This window comes from Saccopteryx bilineata, chromosome 1, assembly GCF_036850765.1.
Source record: "Saccopteryx bilineata isolate mSacBil1 chromosome 1, mSacBil1_pri_phased_curated, whole genome shotgun sequence".
Classification (NCBI taxonomy): Eukaryota; Metazoa; Chordata; class Mammalia; order Chiroptera; family Emballonuridae; genus Saccopteryx; species Saccopteryx bilineata.
Genome location: NC_089490.1, coordinates 402,815,017 through 402,836,456, shown reverse-complemented (window position 1 = coordinate 402,836,456; position 21,440 = coordinate 402,815,017). Strand labels below are relative to the sequence as shown.

At 62.0% G+C, this 21,440-nt stretch overlaps 1 protein-coding gene across 1 annotated transcript; it reads right to left on the bottom strand.

Moving 5' to 3' along the window:
* Positions 1 to 563: 563 nt before the first annotated feature.
* Positions 564 to 21,420, bottom strand: IGHMBP2 (immunoglobulin mu DNA binding protein 2). Its single transcript, XM_066252266.1, has 15 exons — positions 21,294 to 21,420; positions 19,321 to 19,490; positions 16,910 to 17,093; positions 16,627 to 16,724; positions 15,058 to 15,221; positions 14,118 to 14,318; positions 12,851 to 12,998; positions 11,460 to 11,634; positions 8,603 to 8,785; positions 8,243 to 8,361; positions 7,633 to 7,727; positions 7,390 to 7,513; positions 5,271 to 6,371; positions 3,166 to 3,338; positions 564 to 1,095 (listed from the first exon to the last, which is right to left on the bottom strand). The coding sequence occupies exons 1-15, from the start codon at positions 21,377 to 21,379 to the stop codon at positions 898 to 900; spliced, it is 3,219 nt and encodes a 1,072-aa protein (XP_066108363.1). The 5' UTR covers positions 21,380 to 21,420; the 3' UTR covers positions 564 to 897.
* Positions 21,421 to 21,440: the final 20 nt, after the last annotated feature.

The following is a 21,440-nucleotide window of genomic DNA, read 5'->3' as shown; positions in this document are numbered from 1 at the left end:
GTGTGCACATATCTTTAATTTTAAATAACTTATACCCTTTGAAACAAATAAAACTCTGAGGCTAAAATAATACACCTGAGGTTCTTAAATAAAGCAACTGGCAAAGGACACTGGAGGGTCCCTCTGCGAGGGCCTGCTGTTTGGGTCAGCGCTTTCCCAGGACAGTCCCGGGGAACAGCCGCTCAGCCCGTCCCCAACCCCGGCACCAAGGAACCTCGTCCAGGGGTGACCCTCCAGACTTCATGGGAGCAGGGACTGGCCAGAGCTGCCCTGCAGCTCAGGGTGTGGTCACTGCAGACAGCAGGGGCAGAGGACAGACAGGAACGTCCTTGGTGAAGTCACTGCTCCAACAAAGGGTGAGTCACCACACAGGGACACGCAGGAGAAATGCCTGCACTCGCGGGTGCTGTCCCCAAGCCTGTCAGCTGGGGTTCCACGGCCCCCTCACCCTGAAGGCTGGGAGCCGGCCAGCCCCGGACAGTGGATGGGCCGGGCACGTCTCCCGGGAACAGAGGCTTCCTGTCCCTCCTGGCAGTGCCTCAAGATGAGGACTCAGGCGCTGCCATCACAGGTGACAGGGAGGGAGGGAAGGCAGAGACGCTGCCGTCACAGGTGACAGGGAGGGAGGGAAGGCAGAGATGCTGCCATCGCAGGTGACAGGGAGGCAGAGATGCTGCCATCACGGGTGACAGGGAGGGAGGGAAGGCAGAGACGCTGCCATCACAGGTGACAGGGAGGGAGGGAAGGCAGAGACTCTGCCATCGCAGCCCTGGTGGGGACAGCCTGGGTCTGGCGGCTCGGTCCCGGGCAGCAGCTACAAGGCGCAAAGAGCACCCCGGATGCAGCCCCCAGCCGCATGCGCACAGGTGGGGTCCGGGGGCCCCGGGGAGCCAGCCGTCACTTCCCCTGCTCTTTCCTCCTGCTCTTCCTCTGGCCACTCAGCTGGTCCAGCTTCTTGTCCAGCCGCTGCTGGAGCTGTGCCCTCCTGGCTGGGTCCAGGGACCTGTCCTTGGTCCCGCTGCCGGCGTACAGCACTCCTTCCCGGCTGATTCTCTGCCGGGCGTGGGCACGCGCCCTGTCCCCGCAGCCGTGGATCTGGCAGGGACACACAAGTCAGTGTGGGGCCGGGTAGGGATGGGCCTGCTGTCCCACTCGCTGCAGAGCTCGGGACCATGATGTCCTGGTGCAAACGCTAGGAGGTTCTATCCACTCACATGCACGCACACGTGTTCTATCCACACGCACGCACGCACACGTGTTCTATCCACACGCACGCACGCGTGTTCTATCCACACACACGCACGGCACGCGTGCACGCAGCCCACAGGTGCCCGGCCAGGCTGGAACACCCTCCCTAGCCCTCTCCCTAGCCCGACTGGCCTGACCATCTTCTAATCCAGGGGTCCCCAAACTATAGCCCGCGGGCTGCATGCAGCCCCCGCCGCACTTCCGGAAGGGACACCTCCTTCGTTGGTGGTCAGTGAGAGGAGCATAGTTCCCATTGAAACACTGGTCAGTTTGTTGATTTCAATTTACTTGTTCTTTATTTTAAATATTGTATTTGTTCCCGTTTTGTTTTTTTACTTTAAAATAAGATATGTGCAGTGTGCATAGGGATTTGTTCATAGTTTTTTTATAGTCCGGCCCTCCAATGGACTGAGGGACAGTGAACTGGCCCCTGTGTAAAAAGTTTGGGGACCCCTGCTCTAATCAGAGGGAGCGCAGGGCCAGGTCCCCAGCCTCCCTGACGGGGTGACGCTGTTTTGCGGGTGACACAGAGGAGCACGCGGCTGGCCCGCCCGCCCGCAGCTCTGTTGATAGAGCAGAATGTACCCAGGGCAGAACTGCACTCATCTCGGCTAAAAACTACTGCCGCGCATCTGACCCCAGTGCAAGTGCGCGCTAGCCGCTGCTTGCCCTTCGCAGGGGCGTCTGCCCCGCCGTTTCCGGAAGACTCAGGCCTCACCCGCCCCCATCAGAGGGACAGGGAGGAGGTGACAGCGAGGAGGGTGCCACATCTAGAGTTCGACAGGCCCGGTGCCCAGAGTCCTTCTAGGAAGTGGAGGAGGCCTGTCACCAAACCTGTGCTTCCTGCACTGCACAGAGAAAACCGGGACCTGGCTGGTGGCTCAGTCGGGCAGAGCGTCGTCCCGAGACACCACGGTTGGGGGTTCGATCCCCAGTCAAGGCACATGTATGGAAAGCAACCAATGAATGCACAACTAAGTGGAACAACAAATGAACGCTTTTCTCTTATGCGCTCTCTCTTCTCCTCTCTTCCTCTCTGTGTCGCTAAAGTAATCAATTAAAAAAAAATTCTATGTCTGTGGGGACTGCCAGAGACCTGACTCTGGAATCAGGAAGGCCCCAGAACCGAGTGGGAGACGTGCAGCACCGTCTGCAGCCAGGAGTCCCCATCGCCCCACGCTGCCGGGCTTTCCTTTCAGGTCACTTGGACAGGTGGCACAGGGCATGGGGACCCCGCTGGCCCCCCCGCGGCCTCCAGGACCCAGAGCTGCCCCAGAGCGGCCTCCAGGACCCAGGAAGCGCCAGGCGCTCGGCCCGCCCAGCGCCCGCAGAGCTGTGCCAGCCCCGAGCATGCTCCCTGGCCGCCCGATCCTGGGGTGTGACAGCTGATAACTGAGCTTTCTAAACCGCCCGCTGTGTGACCCCTGGGAACGTGGGGAGGCGGCAACAGCCCCGTCACCCAGGAGACACTTTCTGGGGTGGAACCGGGCAGAGCTCCCCAGTGGGCGAGCAGCTGTGACCCCTGACCTAGAGTGGGACAGCAGCAGGACACAGCTCCTCCTGAACAGTCGCCTCAGAGGCTACAAGCCACAACCGGGGTGGCGCTCGGCCCTCCCCCACCCCCGAGAGCCCACTGCCCAAACCACCACCTCGAGGACCACCCTGGGTGCCTCTCCTCTCATCCCTGCCAGACCGCCAGTGCCAGCCCCCAAGCCATGCCCCACATCTCCACTCCCACGGCCCTGCGGCCCACACAGCCTCCTGGCCTCCTCCCAGCTTCCTCTGCACGGCAGCCAAGACCCCCAGCAGCCCGGACCCCACTGCCTTTGGAACACTGAGAGCTTGTCACCAGCTAGCGGCTCTGGCATCTGCCGGGGGCACGGAGCCTCACACGAAGCCCCGCGGGGGCCGGCATACCTCGGGCAGGCAGTGGCTGAGGCAGTAGCGGCGGCCGCAGTGTGAGCAGAGCTGGCCCAGAGTCACGACGCTGGCCGTGCACTTGGCGAGGCCACAGGTGTTATCGGCCTTCACGGCGGCAGAGACGAGGGCGTCGAAGTCCTCCGCGGCGGGCAGATCTAGGGCCGCAGGTCCTGGGGGAGAAAGTGGCACTCAAACAGGGAAGAGCAAGCATCGGAGAAGAAGTCTCCCGCCGGGCCTGCCTGCTGCCTCTGGGTCAGGACCAGAGAGCAAGCGCAGGCTCCATCGTGCTCGGGGTCGCTGTGGGTGTGTACCTGTGTGTGTGAGTGTGTACGTGTGTGTGTGCGCACGCACACACGCGGGCTCCCTAGAGGGGCTGCGGTGTGTGGGAATGCCTCTGAAAATTCCCCCCTTTAGTCCTGGAAAGACATCATTGTGAGCGTGTTCCCGACAACATTAACTGTAAAACAAAACCCCAAAACCATCTAGGCCGCCACACCAGGGCAACTGTCATGTACGTAACTAGAGCGCACGCAGGGAACAGCCTCGAGACCTGAACGTTTTTTGGGGGTTTTTTTTGTATTTTTCTGAAGCTAGAAACGGGGAGAGACAGTCAGACAGACTCCTGCATGCGCCCAACCGGGATCCACCCGGCACGCCCACCAGGGAGCCATGCTCTGCCCACCAGGGGGCGTCGCTCTGTCACGACCAGAGCCACTCTAGCGCCTGGGGCAGAGGCCAAGGAGCCATCCCCAGCGCCCGGGCCATCTTTGCTCCAACGGAGCCTCGGCTGCGGGAGGGGAAGAGAGAGACAGAGAGGAAGGAGAGGGGGAGGGGTGAAGAAGCAGATGGGCGCTTCTCCTGTGTGCCCTGGCCGGGAATCAAACCCGGGACTTCTGCACGCCAGGCCGACGCTCTACCACTGAGCCAACCGGCCAGGGCCTAGACCTGAACGTTTTAACCAGATGCCAGAAAATATTTTCAAGTTGTAGCAAAATGCTCTTGAGTGGGAAAGAGATACAAAGTAGCAGGTGATTGCAGTTCTGTAACATACACGTGCATTAACACTCACAGATCCAGACTCCCAGGGTTGGGAGGCCTCACCCCGGAGCTGGTATCCACGACCTGAGTGCCCGGCACAGGCAGGACGGGCCCCTGCAGCACCCGGCGGGCGCTTGGGTCAGAATGGGAGCAGTCCTGCAGGACTGCCCTGCCACCATTTCCCCTCACCTGCCCAGCACAACAGGCGGACAGATGTGCCCCGGGGATCAGGCTGGCCTCTGCCTTCAGCTGCTGGGACCAACTAGACAGGTCATGGTCACAGCTCGAGCGGTGAGATGGGTTCTAACAGCCGCTTGAAGAAGCGCTTCCAGCCCCAAGCGACACCCACACCTGACGCCACCCCCAGGACGCCGTCCTCCAATGACCGCGTGACACGCCCCTCCGGAAGGAAGGCCAGGTCCTCCTTCGGACTCCTGGCACCTGCCCCTTGGTGGCATTTACCATACTCGCAGCACAGTTTAAAATGGGCCTTAACCGCTCCCGGCCAGCACGTCGGCCCTGGAGGGCGGGCGGCGTCTGTCTTGCTCACTGGCCCCAAGCCTGGCACACGGGCACGGCCCGCTCCACGCCGTAGAGCGCATTCAGCTGCAGCCCGAGACACCGGGTGGCTGTGCCCGTGCAGCTCTGCTCATGGGAAGTATGAGAATCAAGGGGAAGGGGACGGCTCCCACGGACCGTCCAGAAAACCCGCTGCGACCACCAGGCCTCAAGCTCCGTGCTGTGGACACCCAGCCCCAGGGCAGGATGGGGACAGAGCACATGGCCCCATGGGGCTCCCCGGCAGACGGCCAGCCCCTTCCTGGGCCTGAGCCAGGGGCACTGTCACCAGAGCAACCGCAGAGGTCAGGACTCTCCCCCACTGCCCGCGGGACTTCCGCAACCGTGCGGCCTGCTCCACCAGGCCCTCCCGCCGTGCACACGCTCCCGCCTGCTGGGCCTGCATGAAGCTCGGGGACTCGAGGGTCGGCGTCACCTGTCACCCCCCGCAGGGGGCCAGTGACAGGGACACCACGCCTGTGTTCTCATTAGTTGGCCCGACCTACCTTTCACATCTTTCTTCTTTTTCTTTTCTGGTAACTTCCGCAGCCCCGAGCCCACAGCTCGTGACCCATCCGTGGCTGGCTGCTCCTGCCGGCCCTGCTCCCTCTGCAGCCTCTCCAGGTGCAGAGCCCTCAGGTCCCGGCCTGGCTCTCTGGCAGGGGGTTCCGCCCGCGTGGGGCTGGGGGGCTCAGGCTGGAGAGGGGCTTGGCTGTCAGCCCGTGCCGGGGCCGGTGGGACCGCCGTAGCCGGTGGGACTGCCGTAGCCGGTGGGACTGCCGTGGCCGGTGGGACTGCTGTAGCCGGTGGGACCGCCGTGGCCGGTGGGACCGCTGTAGCCGGTGGGACCGCCGTGGCCGGTGGGACCGCCGTGGCCGGTGGGACCGCCGTGGCCGGTGGGACCGCCGTAGCCGGTGGGACCGCCGTAGCCGGTGGGACTGCTGTAGCCGGTGGGACCGCCGTAGCCGGTGGGACTGCCGTGGCCGGTGGGACCGCCGTAGCCGGCCGAGCTCTCTTGCTCACAGTTATGAACCTGGCCCTCCCTTCCCCGGCGCTGTCGTGCCTCAGCCCGAACTCCTCGGCTATCTGGTGGACGCGCAGCCTGTCGTGCGAGTTCAGGGACGTGGGAAACTCCAACTGCGTTTGCTCACTCGCCACAAACTCTGCTATCATGGTCCTTAAGTGCTCGACGGGGTCTCTGCTGCCCATGCCCTCGGGGCTGCCTACGCGGGGCTGTGCACGGGCCTTGGGGCCGCCAGGCTTCCCGCCCGCTGTCTTCTGGGCCGGCCTGGCAGCTGCTCTGGCCTCCCGGGCTCCCTCCGGCCGCAGGCTTCCTGGTTTCCTGGCGGAGGCGGCAGAGCCCTGGGGCTTTGCACCGCCTTGGCCGTGGCCCTGGGAACTGTCATGGGAATAGTTTTCAGGGACGATGTCGTCCAGATACTCAAAGGCCGTGCGCACCTCCCCGTGTGCCGTGAAGTAATCCAGCAGGGTCTTCAGGAAGGCGTGGTTGCCCACCGTGCGCGAGTCACAGACGACCGCCACGTGGCGCCGTGCGCGGGTGATGGCGACGTTGACCCGCCGGTCCTCCGCAAGGAAACCAACTTCACCTACAAACGGGACAGGCTGGTTAGCTCAGTCGGTAAGAGCGTCGTCCCGAAACACCAAGGTTACGGGTTCAATCCCCGGTCAGGACACACATGAAAGAGACCAATGAATGCACAACTAAAGGGGACAATGAACGAATGCTTCCCTCTCCCTCTCTCTCTCCCTTCCTCTCCGCCTCCCTAAAGTTAACTAAAAAAATAAAAGTAAAACCAAGGAGCAGGAGGGCAGACGCACAGCCTGCTCAGGAGCCACCAGCCAGGCAGGACCCGCTTACAGCTCACCACGCCTCCCGCCCGTCGCGGACTCGCCCCCACACCACCGCCTGACTCGTGGCAGAAGCACTGAGATGCCGTGGGAGGCCACGCTGCTCGCACACCCTGCTGGCTCCCGCGGCGGCCCGGCGGCCTGCTTACCCGGCCGGAATTCCAGTCGCTGTCACACTGTCACTCACTTCCAAGTCGACCGCCCTCTCCCCAAGCCCAGACCCAGGAGGCAGCCGAGGACACAGGCGTGGCCGCAGCTGACACACAAGGGGGCACCACGGACACCCCAGTCTCTCCCCTTTCCCTCCACAGCTGACGCTACCTCTCGTCTGTTGTCAACCTTCTACCAACAACGCTGCACAGAGCTGTTAACTGAACACTGTCCTGGGTACAAGTTCCTCACATGCAGACGACCCAAACTGCCCCGGCAGGAAAACCGCGCCAGGGCTGCGGCTGCCCGGAGGCCGAAGGTGAGCTCTGGGCTTCGGGGCACCTCCCCCTCGGCCGGGTGCTCAGGCCTCCAGGGAGCCTCCCTCCACCCTGTGCCCCTGCTGGGACCAGCTCAGGTCGCCCTGGAGTGCACACTGGTCCCCAAGTAATTCCCGTCAGAGGCCTCCCACACCACACTCACCACCAGCTCATGGGGACCATGGTGCTCCGTGACCACACCCCCAGGGACCCACATGGCCCGAGGAGAGATCCAGCCCGACCTCCGAGTAAGTAAATTCCGTCTACGGCCCCGATGGACGCTCCGTACCTTTCCTGTTGGATCTGACGAAGGACAGCACCACGGCCTCCTTCTCCCGGCCCTGGAAGCCGTCAACGGACTTAATCTCGAGCTCAGGGTACCTGTGAGCAAGGCTCTGTCTGAGCAGGTCCACCTGAAACACGAGCAAGGCCGCGGCCTCAGCCCAGCTGGACCCAGGCGGCTCGGACACTCGGCCTGCAGAGCCGCCCCACCCTTGAGGTGCACACGGAGGGGAATAAGGGGCCCCCGCACCTGCAGGTTGTAGGGCGTGATGACGGCGATGTCCCTCGCCAGGACGCCAGCACCCACCAGAGCCTGGATGTGTGAGCAGACGAGGCGCACTTCACCTGCGGGGCAGAGAGCAGGCTCCCAGGACAGGGGACCCTGGGGGCGCCCGGGCCAGCACCCGTGTTCTCAGTGCTTTCCTACTGGACCAGCGGATGTGGCACCATCCTGGGGGCTCACACCTGAGTTAAGGGCCGGTGTCCAGCCAACATGAACTTCCTGAAATAGCAAACCCCCAGTATACATGTGGCCACACGTCCTCCGTGAGTGGCAGCCCCACAGTGGAACCGAGCAGATGCCCTGCTGGCTGAGCAAGGCCTCATCCAGCGGCCAGCCAAGCAGCCCCAGCCCCTCTGCCCTGATCAGGACTATGAAGCCTGCCCAGGCTGCTGGCTGCCACGAACCGGCATTGCTCCTGGAGGAGTGACACCCACGCCCAAGCCTCAGAGCGTCCGGTCCCCACCACCCCATCCCCACGGCTCCGTTCCCACGTCGGTGACTCAGAAGGGTGTGTGTGTTTAAGGAGGAGCCCGGGGTCTGTCAAGGCAGAAACGTTGACCCTTGCAGGAGAGCTCACCGGGGTTCCCCTTAGACTGGTCCTCCTCCCCCTCCATCTCGGACAGCCCGCAGCCCGCCGTGTCCACGAGCAGCAGGGGAAGGCCCGTCTCCTCGGTGGCAGCCACTCCCGGGAGGTCCCTGCGCGGGTGCACAGACGTGTGAGCCCTGCACAGAGCGCCTGAACGCAGAGCCCCCAGCCCAGGGTGCTGCCCACAGGCAGTGCGACCGACCGGTGGGGGGCACGTCAGGCCGCAGACCCCGAGTCCAGCTCTCCGGGGCAAGCCCACTCCCCACTCCAGAAAGCTGGGCGGCGAGGCGACTGTCCTTCTGAAATCGGTACTGACCCTCAGGGGCACGGCGGCGTCACCACACCACTCACCGCAAGAGCTGCTCCGCCACAGAAGGGTGCGCTGTGAGCTGCCCGCTGTACAGCGCCTCCGAGGCCCACTGCATGATGGCGCGGTGCATGCGGTACTGCACCGTCAGCGTGCGCACCGCCGCCGCGCCGCACTCCTCCGCCAGGCGCTCCATCAGGCTCAGCGCCAGTCCCGCCTGCGCGGCCCTGCGCCCAAGACAGAGGAGCTGGGGGGAGGGGGTGGACTGCGTCCCGGGGACAGCGAGGACAGCAGTCCTAGGACCCGGACCCCGACTCCTTCCCCAGGTCCGACCTGAAACTGGCGGGGTGGTCGGCCGGGCAACGGCCCCGCAGATGCCCACGTCCGGACCCTGGGGCCTGAGGATCATGGCAGCGGGGCCTTGGCAGAGGTGGTGTAGGAAGGGTCTGAGATGGACGGCTGATCCTGGGCCATCGGGCGGCGAGGAGATTGTCATCACTAGGATCCTCGTTAAAAGGAAGGCCCAGGGACAGAGTCCACAAAGACAAGGGGACCAGAGAACAGAGGATATTCCATGCTGGTGCTGAAGAGGGGGCGGGACACGGGCTAAGGACCGCAGTGCCTGTGGGGGGGACATGGCAACTGCGGGGGTGGGGGTGGGACCCCGACAACTGCGGGGAGAAAGTGGCAACTGCGGGGGCGGGGGTGGGACCCCGACAACTGCGGGGAGAAAGTGGCAACTGCGGGGGCGGGGGTGGGACCCCGACAACTGCAGACGGGGGGGGGACGCGACAACTGCGGGGGCGGGGGTGGAACGCGGCAACTGCGGGGGGGGTGGAACCCCGGCAACTGCGGGGGGGACGCGGCAACTGCGGGGGGGCGGTGGAACCCCGGCAACTGCGGGGTGGAACGCGGCAACTGCGGGGGGGGGGGGGGACCCCGGCAACTGCGGGGGGGACGCGGCAACTGCGGGGGCGGGGGTGGGACCCCGACAACTGCGGGCGGGGGGAACGCGGCAACTGTGGGGGCGGGGGTGGAACCCCGACAACTGCGGGGTGGAAGGCGGCCTCGCCACACCATGAATGCGACCCACGGAGACCGACTATCACCTCACTTGGGAACTGCAAGGTCCTGACCTGCTGCTCTGCTCCAGCAGCACAGCAGGGATACTTCCTGGACCAGGCACTGTGGCCGCGAGAGCCACTGCCCACGACTGAGCTTCCTGCGCACTTCGGGCGCGTCCTCACTCGGTCCTCACAACGAGCTACCCGCAGGGCTGCCGTTACTGCCGGGGGCAGTGAGCCTCAGAGCGGTGAGGCCGCCAGCCCCAGACCACTGGCTGCAGAGCAGACCTCTCAGCCTCCAGGGGACACCGTCCCCCCTTCCCCCCGCCAGGCAGGTAACAGAACCAGGGAAAGGGCCTACGTCAGGGCTGCTGCCCCTGCAAACTCGGAAGAGCTCTGCGGTCGAACTTGTTAAACAAAGATCTGTGCTGAAAGCTGCCAATGTCGCATAAGGCAGGAGGTGACTGCAAACCCAGAGATACCCAGCATGACCCCCTACAGCACCTCCCCCAGGGGACACAACAGGGTCCCACTCCCCAAGGGCACAGCTGTAAGCTTCTCACACACCAGCTTTCCAGGGGACAAAGCCCTCTTTCAAGGACACCCTGGGGACCTCCTCCTGGAACGCTTCCTTCTCCAGACGTCCCAGCCGAGTCCCCCGGAGGCCCCCCTGCCACCAGGACACACCCTTTCTCCCACCCCACCATCTCCCTAAACCCTCACATTGAAACACCTCGTCCGAGGTGTCCCTTCTCTGTGGCACCCGGACCTACATGCCCCGCAGCCCGGGGGTCCCCACGCCCCCTGGTGCGGCCCCAGCTGCCAGGTACCTCCCTTCTCTGTGGCACCCGGACCTACATGCCCCGCAGCCCCGGGTCCCCACGCCCCCTGGTGCGGCCCCAGCTGCCAGGTGCCTCCCTTCTCTGCTCCTCAGAACAACCAGAGTTCCAAGATCAAGCACGACCCAGACACAGCGAGCAGGAGGCACACAGCAGCACGTGTCCCCTCGCGGGAGCCCCAAGGGCTCTCAGTCCTCCTCGTGCTTCTCTGCACGTAGACTGTGGGGCCCACTTGTGAAAGGCCCGTCTGTTCAGAGACTCCCTCGTGCCGGGCTGTCCCCAGGCCCCGTGTGACTAACACTCCAGTCGGGAAGACACACAAACGGACCGATCGGGCCCCACCACCACTGGGGAGTGACATGTGCTAGAAGCTCTAAGTGAGCCACAGGAAGGGGCCCGAGGGTCACAGGGACGCCGTGCACACAGGGCAGTCACGGGGGCCCACACGCAGGGTCCGCCTGGGCAGAGACCTAAGTAAAAGGTGTGACCCGCCGATACTGGAGGTCCAGAGCAGGGGACCGCAAGGACAGAGGAGGCCAGTGTGGCCACAGCAGTGGGGGGCGGGGATGAGGTGAGGAGAGGGCCGGGGGCAGCCATAGCTCCCCCCCCCCGGACTCTGTGCTGATCGCAGCAATAGGGTCACTGTCCCCACCGCAAGCCGGACTGTGTGCTGAGTCACTCCTGCATCCTTCCACAGATCAGGCCAAGGGACCAGGCCAGGCTGCGTGCCAACCAGCCCCGCGCGGTCAGACCAGCCCACAGAGCGCGTGGGCATGCACGTAGTGGTATTCAGTCCAACAAGCAGGGCTGAGGCCACGAGACAAACGCGCCATGAGCCCTGACCTCCAGGAGCACAGCCTGAGGTGACATCTGCATGAGGAAGTGCAGAGAGCGACACATCGGGGACCCCCCATGAGCCCGGACGTCTGGGCCGGCCCCGAGGGACGGGACCAAGGGGTGCCGCCCGAGGGGCACAGGCACACGGCAGATGGTCTTACTTGGGGGAGATGACGGTGGGGGGCAGCTGCTTGTGGTCCCCGGCCAGGACGCACTTGCTCGCCTTCAGCAGGGGGACCCAGCAGCTGGCTTCCACAGCCTGAGCACACTCGTCGATGACCACCATGTCGAAGTAGCCGTCCGGCAGCAGCTTCAGGGGGCCGTCGGAAGAAGCACCTGGTGGGAGAGGGAGCCCTGGTCCTTACGGCAGCCCCGGCTGCGCCCCGCGCCAGGCCACGTTCGGACTGTGTGTAACCAACGTGCATCTTAGCAAAAATCTGGCGAGGCCTTCCAACGGCCACAGTCCCTGGCCACCTGTGAAGCAGTGTGACCCCCGCCGTGGGCCACTCCGATGTTCAACCACCAAAATCCACACCCCCTGAGGCTGCAACTCCAAGTTCTTGGACGGCTGCCTGATTTCTAAATGCTACTCCTGTATCGTTTTCTGAATATAGTGAATCCTCCTCTGAGGTGCTTTCAGGACGATCACCTGCTGAGCCCACACCCAGAGACAAACGTCGTGGGTCCGACCACACCAGGCCAGCGCACCAGGCCCTCCCTCCCGCGGCAGCAAGACAGTCCCTGTGGGGCACTCCCCACAGCGGAGGGGGCTGTGGGCAAGCCACCCACCCCCAAGGCTGTTTTGAACAACTTTACACCTAAAAATTCAACAACGTAGGGTTAAACGGATACATGTCTTTAAAGGTACAAGTTTACTTAAGAGACAACCTGAACATCCTTATGTCAATTAAAGAGACTGAACTTGTCATTAAAATCCTCCCCACAGGCCCTGGCTGGTTGGCTCAGTGGTAGAGTGTCAGCCCGGTGTGTGGAAGTCTCGGGTTCGATTCCTGGTCAGGGAACACAGGAGAAGCACCCATCTGCTTCTCCACCCTTCCCCCTCTCCTTTCTCTCTGTCTCTCTCTTCCCTTCCGCAGCCAAGGCTCCACTGGAGCAAAGTTGGCCCGGGCACTGAGGATGGCTCCATGGCCTCCACCTCAGGCGCTAGAATGGCTCCGGTTGAAACAGAGCAATGCCCCAGATGGGGCAGAGCATCACCCCCTGGTGGGCGTGCTGGGTGGATCCCGGTCGGGCGCATGCAGGAGTCTGTCTGTCTGCCTCCCCGCTTCTAACTTCAGGAGAAAAAAAAAAGGCCTCCCCACAAAGGAAACTCCAAGGCCAGAAGGCTTTGTTGTAAATTCTACCCAACGGGGGAAGGCTGTTCCCCATGAACAAAGTCTCCAGGAATCTGACACAGGGGGGGCCCCCCCGCGGGCTGATGGAGCGGCCACCCCCTCCTCACCCATGTTGGTGGCCAGGACCACCTTAGCTGCCCGGAATCTGATGCAGGGGGACCCCCCGCGGGCTGATGGAGCGGCCACCCCCTCCTCACCCGTGTTGGTGGCCAGGACCACCTCGGCTGCCCGGAGACTCCCCAGCATGGCGGCCTCCTCCCGCTCCCGCAGTTCCTTCCTCAGCAGCTTCATCTCATTTCGGAAGCTGCTCTTCTCTCCCTTATCCTGGCTCTTCTTCATCTTCACCTATAAAGGAGAACAAAGAAAACAAACACCTTTATTTGGACACAATTTTGCACTTAACTCGGCACGTTGTAGTTCGCGAAGTAATTTTATTTAGAACCGTTTGGTTCACTTCAGTAAGTTCCTTTAAAGGGACTGAAGAGTCAAACTCGTTCCTGAAGGAGCGACAGGTGCACGCAGGTGAGGAAGCACCGACACACTGCAGGGGCCCAGGGCCACTGTCACCGCACAGGGAGGTGCAGACGGCGCTGCGGCTGCGAGAGCAGGTGGGAGCGGAACTCGGGGCCCCGCGCGGGGGAGAGGGAGCACCTGCCGTCTCGGGAATCGGGTTTCAGACAGAGACGCTGAGCTTCGCCCTTTACTCCATGTTCGTCAGGAGACTAAAAACTTGTGTTTCGTCCATAAAATGGTGACCGACACCCCGATGTACATTCACCCCCGAGGAGAGACGCAGCGCAGTCCTTCCCTGTGAGCCCCGCTGTGGAGGGCGGGGCCCCGGCAGCAGTGACAGGCCTAACTCACAGGGCGGGCAGCCCCGGAAAGCACCGACCTGAATGGGAGCTGGACCAGGGGCCCCTGCACGTCTGTGGCCCAGCGCCGACACGAGCGGACCCTCCCGAGGCACAGACGCTGCCCCGTCCCCTCCCCGGCTGTCCCCACGCCGCAGCCCCGCGCCATCGCGGCTCTGCAGGGAGGGCCGGCTCCCATGGACCTGCCTCTCTCTCCCAAACGAGGAGGGCTGTGTGAAATGGACCGACAAGTTAGGTAGGGTGAGTATATATATTCTGACTTTTTCCTTTCAGAGGTTTCTCTTTCGTTTTTTTTTTTTCTTCCTTACCAACAGTACCACCCAGACAGCACAACCAGACACGAGGGACACAGAAGAGCCCCATCTTCCTTCAGACAGTCCCTCACCTGCTCGTGAAACTACCCTGAAGACAGCTAATTCCCTATGAACGGGCGGCATCGGTCTGTATTAAATGTGGGCCGTCCCAGCGCTGGAAATCATCGGAGGAACCCACACAGAGAAGAGGGCATGCGGGCAGGTGCATTCGGTCCCTGAAAAGCCCACCCACGACAAACCACCCGCAGAGCGGACAGGGGCCGAGACGTACAACGTACCAAGACCTGGTCGATGTCCTTCCGGATGTCCGCCACGATGCCGGCACCGTCGCTGCGCGCCAGCACCGCGTCCAGGGAGTGCGGCTGGGTGGACTCCAGCAGCCGTGCGGGGTGGCCCAGCCGCAGGACCCTGCGCCCGCACCGAGCCAGATGCTCCACCAGGTTGTCCACGGCGACGTTGGAGGGCGCGCAGCACAGGACCTGGGGGGCGAAGCCCGAGGCCGGGTTTGGCGAGGGCACGGCTGATGACAGCATGGCCCGTCCGTTCACAAACAGACGCCTTACAGGTACAGAGAGGACGGCGCGGTGTGGATGGCAGAGGCGAACCCGTGGCTGCAGGGACCGGGGACAGCCCGCAGGGTTCGTGGCGCTGCCACCGTCACTGTCTCTAGATAACTAGGACAGAGGTGTGAAGGACCCACCCATCTCCAGAGCACCGGAAACACTAAGCCCTGTGTCACTGTCCGAGGGCCCGAAGGAACTGGGCCAGGACATCAGCTCATCACCAAGCACGTCACTCCGTTGTCTATCTGACTACACGGCCCGGGGAGAGGTGCTAACTGGGCTCGATCTTGTTTCCCCAGCAGCAGTCCTGCCGGGAGCAGGCGGCAGCCGGCAGAAGAGGCAGAGCGCCCGTTCACTCAACGTCAAAAGGGGGTGGGGGACACCTCCCGTTCAGCCCCAAATGCCAAGCGAGCCCGGCAGGTGCGCCGAGAGAGAATCCCAGCCCACGGCCCAGTCGACCCCGGGGCTTCTGGCCTCAGAGGGCGGGAGGAGCCTATTCCGTGACCCACCCCGCGTTCCCGAGTGCGTCCACGCGTCCTGTGCAGCTGTCGGGAACCAGGAGGGGCCCACCAAAGCTCAGCAGGTGTCAGGGATGTCCTGACCAGCTCCACCCGAGCCGCTCAGTGCCAAGGGGGAAGCAGCGTCCCCTGCCCACCTTGCAACCCCGCTGCACAGCCTGAAGGATGACCTCCACCACCGTGGTGGTCTTGCCGGTGCCCGGGGGCCCGTGGATGATGGCCAGTTCTCTCTGGGACAGCGCAAACAAGACTGCGTCCCTCTGGGAGGCGTCCAGGGAGGCGTTGTGGAAGGTCGGCGCCTCTGTGGGGGGAGGCACAGTGTTAGATCCTGCACAGGGGGGAGCAGGACCCCCCCCGGGAGTCACTCAGTCCACACTAAACAGTCCACTCTGTCTTTTCAAAAGATTTCTCTGGAACAGGAGTCGGCAGACAACGGATGGACGAGGCCAGACCCAACCTACTGCCCAAGTCCCTGAGCCGGACTCCGTGGAACCCAGCCGCGCCATCACGCTGCCTGTGCCCGCACCTGCCCGCAGAGCCTGAAACTCCTGCCATCTGTCCCTTACTAAAAAAAGCCTGCCAGCCTGACCTGTGGTGGCGCAGTGGATAAAGTGTCGACCTGGAAATGCTGAGGTCGCCTATTCGAAACCCTGGGTTTGCCTGGTCAAGGCACAGATGGGAGTTGATGCTTCTAGCTCCTCCCCCCTTCTCTCTCTCTGTGTCTCTCTCCTCTCTCTCCCTCTCTGTCTCTGTCTCTCTCCTCTCTAAAATTGAATAAAAATAAAAAATAAAAAATAAATTAAAAAGCCTGCCAGCTCACGCTCCAGTAGCAAACGTTTCCTGGGCCACGCCTGTTCCGGCCGTGTCGTTCCTCTGATTCGTGCCCACAGAGTGGCAAAAATAAATGATAGAAAAGGTCCTGCCGACGCCAGGACGGCCCCTTGGCTCTGACTCTTTCATGAGCAGGGCTACGTCTTCGCCCCGTGTGCTCCATGCTCAGAGAGCAGGCACCGGCGGGCCCAGCTCCGCTCCCCGGGGCCCCCGCCCCCGCCCCCGGCCACAGCGCCCGGTCCCTGGAGACACTCGCCAACCGGGCACAGGAGCTCACGGGCCTGGCACGCTGCTCTGAACGAGTCGGACGGACGGACGGACAGGGACGGCGGCGATGCCGGCTGAGCCCAGGCGCCCACGCACGTCCCCGCCCCACACAGCGTCCTGTCTCAGGTGTCAGCCGTCCGTGACACGGCGTGTTCCCTCAGAGGGAGTAGATGCCATGTGCGTGTGTGCGTGTGTAAAACACAAACACGCAGCTGTGTGTGGATGAGGGTAAAAGACTTGAAGGTGAGACACAAGTACTTGTGAGGCGAACGGAACAGCCGGGTTCCGAGCGACTATCTCTGTTTACCTACTTCTGTTTCCAACCACGCTGAGCACAGGTCACTCTCGCGATAGAAACAGGCTGACTTCAACTCAAAGGATGCTGAGAAAAACACCAAGTGAGACTTTTCAAACTAAAAATGGATACTCTCACACGACCGCTCGCACTCCGAGGACAGAAAGAGAGCCTCACCACGCAGGCCCTCCACAGGGAGTATAAAAGGAAACTGAAGTGACTTCTTGTCATTGTGCGTCCTCAAACTCCTGCCAAAACTCTCCCTGCTTTCCCCAGAGATTTCAACCAGCAGAGAGAAAGCGGAAGTCCTTACGTATGTCACAGGCAGGACTGGGGGCTCGGCCGCCGAACAGGACCTCTATGAGCGCGGACGCGGGGCCGGTGTGGTACTTCTTCAGGGCGATGAGCGCTCTGCCCGGGCAGGGAGGGAACGAAGTGAGGAACGCAGTGAAAACCAGCACTGAGCCCGGCGCCCGGAGCCCCGCCTCCCGGACAAGCCCAGACCAGACACGCTCTCTGCCCAGCGGGGATGTGGTCAGCCTGAGCGAGCCGCGTTTAAGGACAATGTTACGTGTGATGTCCGGTCACATGCTTACTTTTTCAGGCGCTTGTAAGTGACATCATTGGCCAGTTTTAACAGTCGGTAGGCAGTCTCTCGGTCCAGGCTCAGCTGGAGGTCACAGGACTGGTCGAAGGCCACTGTGACCGATTTCTGGGTGATCCGGGTCAGGACCCCAGTGGCCAGCTGACCGCCTTCGTCATACACGCCTACAATATCGCCTGCAGAACAAAGACTCGGTTACACAAATACTGGATAATGTTAAACGTGAATTACTTGATACAATCAATTCCAAGATCCTATCTGTTACTTTCTTTAGAAACAAAGTCAGTAGCAATAAAAAACATCTAAATTACACATGAAAACTGATGTGAGATCAATGAATTATTCTGTTTTTTTTCCAATGAACTGTTTAAAACAAACATGGCCGTCAATACAATGTATCAAGTGCTTGATCTGCACCAGGCACCACTCTGGGCACTGCCCTAGTTAGGAATCAAGCCCAGTCCCTGCACTCTCGTTCGGGAGGAGAGAAATAAACATACTGTCAAGTGTCAGTGCCAAGGGCTCTAAGGAGAGACAGAGCTCGGGGAGGCGTGGAGAGGGACGAGGGAGCCATCTTAAAAAGAGTGTGAGGATGCTCTGGTTTCTCTTCAGATCGTATAAATCTTTCGCCTTTTAAAAAGAGTGTGCGGTAAGGACCGCCCTGAGTGACGACAGGTGGGCAGGGGGGCCCTGGATGAAGTGGGGGCCACAAGCACATCTGGGGGAGAACACCAATGAAAGAGGGACAGCATTTGCTGCCCACTCCACATGGATCTCCCCACGTCCTGTGATATTTGTCCGGTGATTCACCCATCTGCCAGGGACGCTGAGCGTGTGACCCATGCCTGAGCCCCTCAGTGCTTCGCACGCCCCCGGGCCACAGTGACTGTTCTGGAATGGGCATGGGACCAAATCACAGCCCCTGAGACACAGGGAGTCTTCTGCTTGGGCACCTGGGAAGGAGGTCCTCACTCTCTCCAGCTGGACCGGAACCCCGAGGGCACACAGGGGGCAGAACTGCTCCCACGTGGCGCCTGAGAAGGAAGCCAACTCAGAAGAGGGCAAAGCCAAGAAACGGAGAGAAGCTCAGTCCCCGTGACTTCCGAGCCCCGCCACCATCACTGCGGCCGGGGCAGCCCTTCTTGCCCAAGCCAGTTTGGCTCGGGTTTTCTGTCACCTGAACACAGTTCTGACCAAAACAGAATCCACTCTGAGATAAAGCCGGGGCCACCCACATGGTTCCATCAAGCTTGTTCTGTGTCTACAAGAGCACACCGGGCATTGGCCAGGCGTGTGCTCAGCGGGGTGGGGGTGGGGGGGTTCCCCAGGGCTGAGGATTTTCAGCTGCACCTCCCATCTTTTCTCTGCCTCCTTGCCCAACTTGTATGGGGAAACACCAGGCGGCAACAAACACAGCTGCCGGGACAGAGGCCAGGTTCTGTGCACCGGGCCGCCATGGGGACCTCCCCCTCGCCCTTCTGTGACTGTCCCACGAGTGCCCTGAACAGGATCCCACGTTCGCAAATGTACGTCTTGAAGCCACCGAGCCTTAAAACCGCTCCTCAGAAGATGAAAAAAAACTCCACCTGAATTTCCCAACAGCTGCAGCCACACATCAAATTCTCAGCTGGCCCTGGCCGGGTTGGCTCAGCGGTAGAGCGTCGGCCTAGCGTGCGGAGGACCCGGGTTCGATTCCTGGCCAGGGCACACAGGAGAAGCGCCCATTTGCTTCTCCACCCCTCCGCCGCGCTTTCCTCTCTGTCTCTCTCTTCCCCTCCCGCAGCCGAGGCTCCATTGGAGCAAAGATGGCCCCGGGCGCTGGGGATGGCTCTGTGGCCTCTGCCCCAGGCGCTAGAGTGGCTCTGGTCGCAACATGGCGACGCCCAGGATGGGCAGAGCATCGCCCCCTGGTGGGCAGAGCGTCGCCCCTGGTGGGCGTGCCGGGTGGATCTCGGTCGGGCGCATGCGGGAGTCTGTCTGACTGTCTCTCCCTGTTTCCAGCTTCAGAAAAAAATGAAAAGAAAAAAAAAAAAAAAAAAAAATTCTCAGCTGGCTCCCTCTTGAAACAAATGCCACTTCCACTTCCTGTTTATCGACCAGTCACCGATCTCCTGGGTCATTCACTCCACAACACTTATTAACCGAATATACACATTTCATGTGCACATTCCATCCCACCCCTTTAACCGTAACCCCGCCCCTTTAACCGTGACCCCGCCCCTTTAACCGTGACCCCGCCCCTTTAACCGTGACCCCGCCCCTTTAACCGTGACAGGCACCATAATAACCCCTTAGCCCCGGCCCTGTCAGCTGGTCACGTGTAACCCAGTCTCCACAAGAGCAAAATTCCCAGTGCGAGGCCAGTTGCGTTCCGTTTTGTGCCCACGTCAGAGACGCACAGACCGGAAGAGAAGCTGTTACTGGGCAGCACTCCCGCAGACGCACATCTCCGGGGCTCGAAGGTGACCAGCAGCTGTCCGTACAGCCCGGTCCGCTGGCTGGACACCTGCAGCTTCAGCAAACAGACGCCTTGCCTCTGGAGCTCTTTGAGAGAGATATTTCCCTGCCAGGACCTGGAAGATACCCAATAGCAAACGTCAATGTCCATACCTCATCAGCTTTTATTTCTACCCGGGCAGCAGAAATATAAAACGGCAGAGAAAATAAAGGTCTGGGGGCCCAGGCAGTAAATGCGAGACAGCGAAGGTCAGGCCCTGCCTCCGCCTGTCAGACCTGCTGCTCCTGCCTCCCCCAGAACGGTCCGTGACACGGCATTTTTCCCAGGTACCTGAGACAGAGCCTACAGTCACCTCCGCGTTTGCTCCTCTCTCCCCACACCTGGTTCCCACGAGTCATTAAGTCCTACTGGGCCCCCCCCCATTTACACCCTGAATCCACCTCCGGGTTTTGGACCTTCGGAAAGCCCTTCCTGAAGTGCCCCCTCCTGGAACTTCCACTCCGACGTTCTGCCTCTGTCCCCGGTGCGACCCCCAGCCTCCTCCCCCGTCCGCGCTGCTCACGGTGGTATCTTGCTGGGTACCGGGCACCAGGCCCCAGGACGGGGGTGATTGACCCTGGGAGCCCGGTACGAGCAGAAAGGGGTAGACGGGAACCTCGCTCTCACCTCCGGAGCCCTGACTCAGAGGCAAGCCCACATCGCTGACGGTCGGGATTAAACAGAACTTTCTAACTGCCTAACGCCTGGGCTCTCCCCCTCCCGTGGCCAGCATCCGCGCCCAAGGGATCCCCCCAAAATGCCAATCTATTCACTGCCTGCTTCACTTAACTATCCCCCCACCTGTGTAACTTCACTGAGGCCCAGCCTCTGCACTAGACCGGACACAGGCTCCTGAGCAAGGCCCTCCCCAATCTGATGCCTGCTCGTCTTCTCACGGGGGCTTACTCGGCACCTGGTACCGGGCTGAGCGCTTGACGTGTAGCAGACTCACCCTGTCCTCGCAGCAAACATGTGAGGCAGGAATGATCCCACTTTACAGACGCGGTCACTAAGGCCCAGAGGTGTAACCTGCGAAGTGGCACAGCCAGCAACCAAGGAGCTGGATTCCCCAACAGCTCTCACCTGTCACGATCAAAACCTCTCTCACCAGCCTATCTGTGTATATAGGGCCAAGGCTGAGTGCAAACTCTGGGGTCAGGACGGGACTCTACCTGATGCCTCGGGCCATATACTTCCCGGCTCTGTCTCCATCTTCTCAGACACGAAGTGAGAATAACAGTAACACGCTTTGTAGAAGTGGCATAAGGTGTAAGGGGATTGATGCACACGAAATGCTTTGACAGCCCTCAACAAGCGTGCTCTTCGTGCGTTGGTGGAATGACGGCTCCTGCTCAGACACCACCATCCCCTCCTCCGGGCCGTTTTCACTCCTGTTTTCCCAGGGCTGCGCTCAGACGCCACCTCCTCCCTGAAGCCCACCTTGACTAATGGCCCCCAGGTCAGGTGTTCTCTCCCATGCTCCCACCACAGCCCTCTCCGCGCACACGGGGTTAGCTTCTGTCACTTGTCACGCTGGAAGGGAACGGCTCAGGTTCCCGTCTACCCTTTCTGCTCGTACCCGGGCTCCCAGGGTCAATCACCCCCGTCCTGGGGCCTGGTACCCGGTACCCAGCAAGATACCACCGTGAGCAGCGCGGACGGGGGAGGAGGCTGGGGGTCGCACCGGGGACAGAGGCAGAACGTCGGGGTGGAAGTCCCAGGAGGGGGCACTTCAGGAAGGGCTTTCCGAAGGTCCAAAACCCGGACGGGCTGCCCCGGGGGAGGGACGAGATGTCCACCTACGGAGGTGGCCGAGCCTCCCCGGAGGGTCCGCCCGGGTCAAACAGGGCTGCGGGAACTGCCGGGCCGGCGGCCGTACCTGCGCTCCTCGACCTCCGCGTCTCTCTCGAGCTCCAGCAGGTCCAACTGCTTGGTCACGAAGCTCTCCACGGCCGCCGAGGCCATCGCTGCCGCCCAGCCCGTATGCCGGTCCGGGTGCCGCCCGGGGAAAGATGTTCCCGGCCGG

What these genes read in the sequence shown, in the direction of transcription:
- IGHMBP2 (XM_066252266.1), bottom strand. Translation starts at nt 21,379, where the DNA reads ATGGCCTCGGCGGCCGTGGAGAGCTTCGTGACCAAGCAGTTGGACCTG. An exon ending in AAAGAAGAAAGATGTGAAAG is followed by an intron (nt 3,339 to 5,270) that starts GTAGGTCGGGCC and finishes TTTCTCCCCCAG; the next exon opens with GACCTGCGGCCCTAGATCTG. An exon ending in TCAGCCACTGCCTGCCCGAG is followed by an intron (nt 1,096 to 3,165) that starts GTATGCCGGCCC and finishes TGTCCCTGCCAG; the next exon opens with ATCCACGGCTGCGGGGACAG.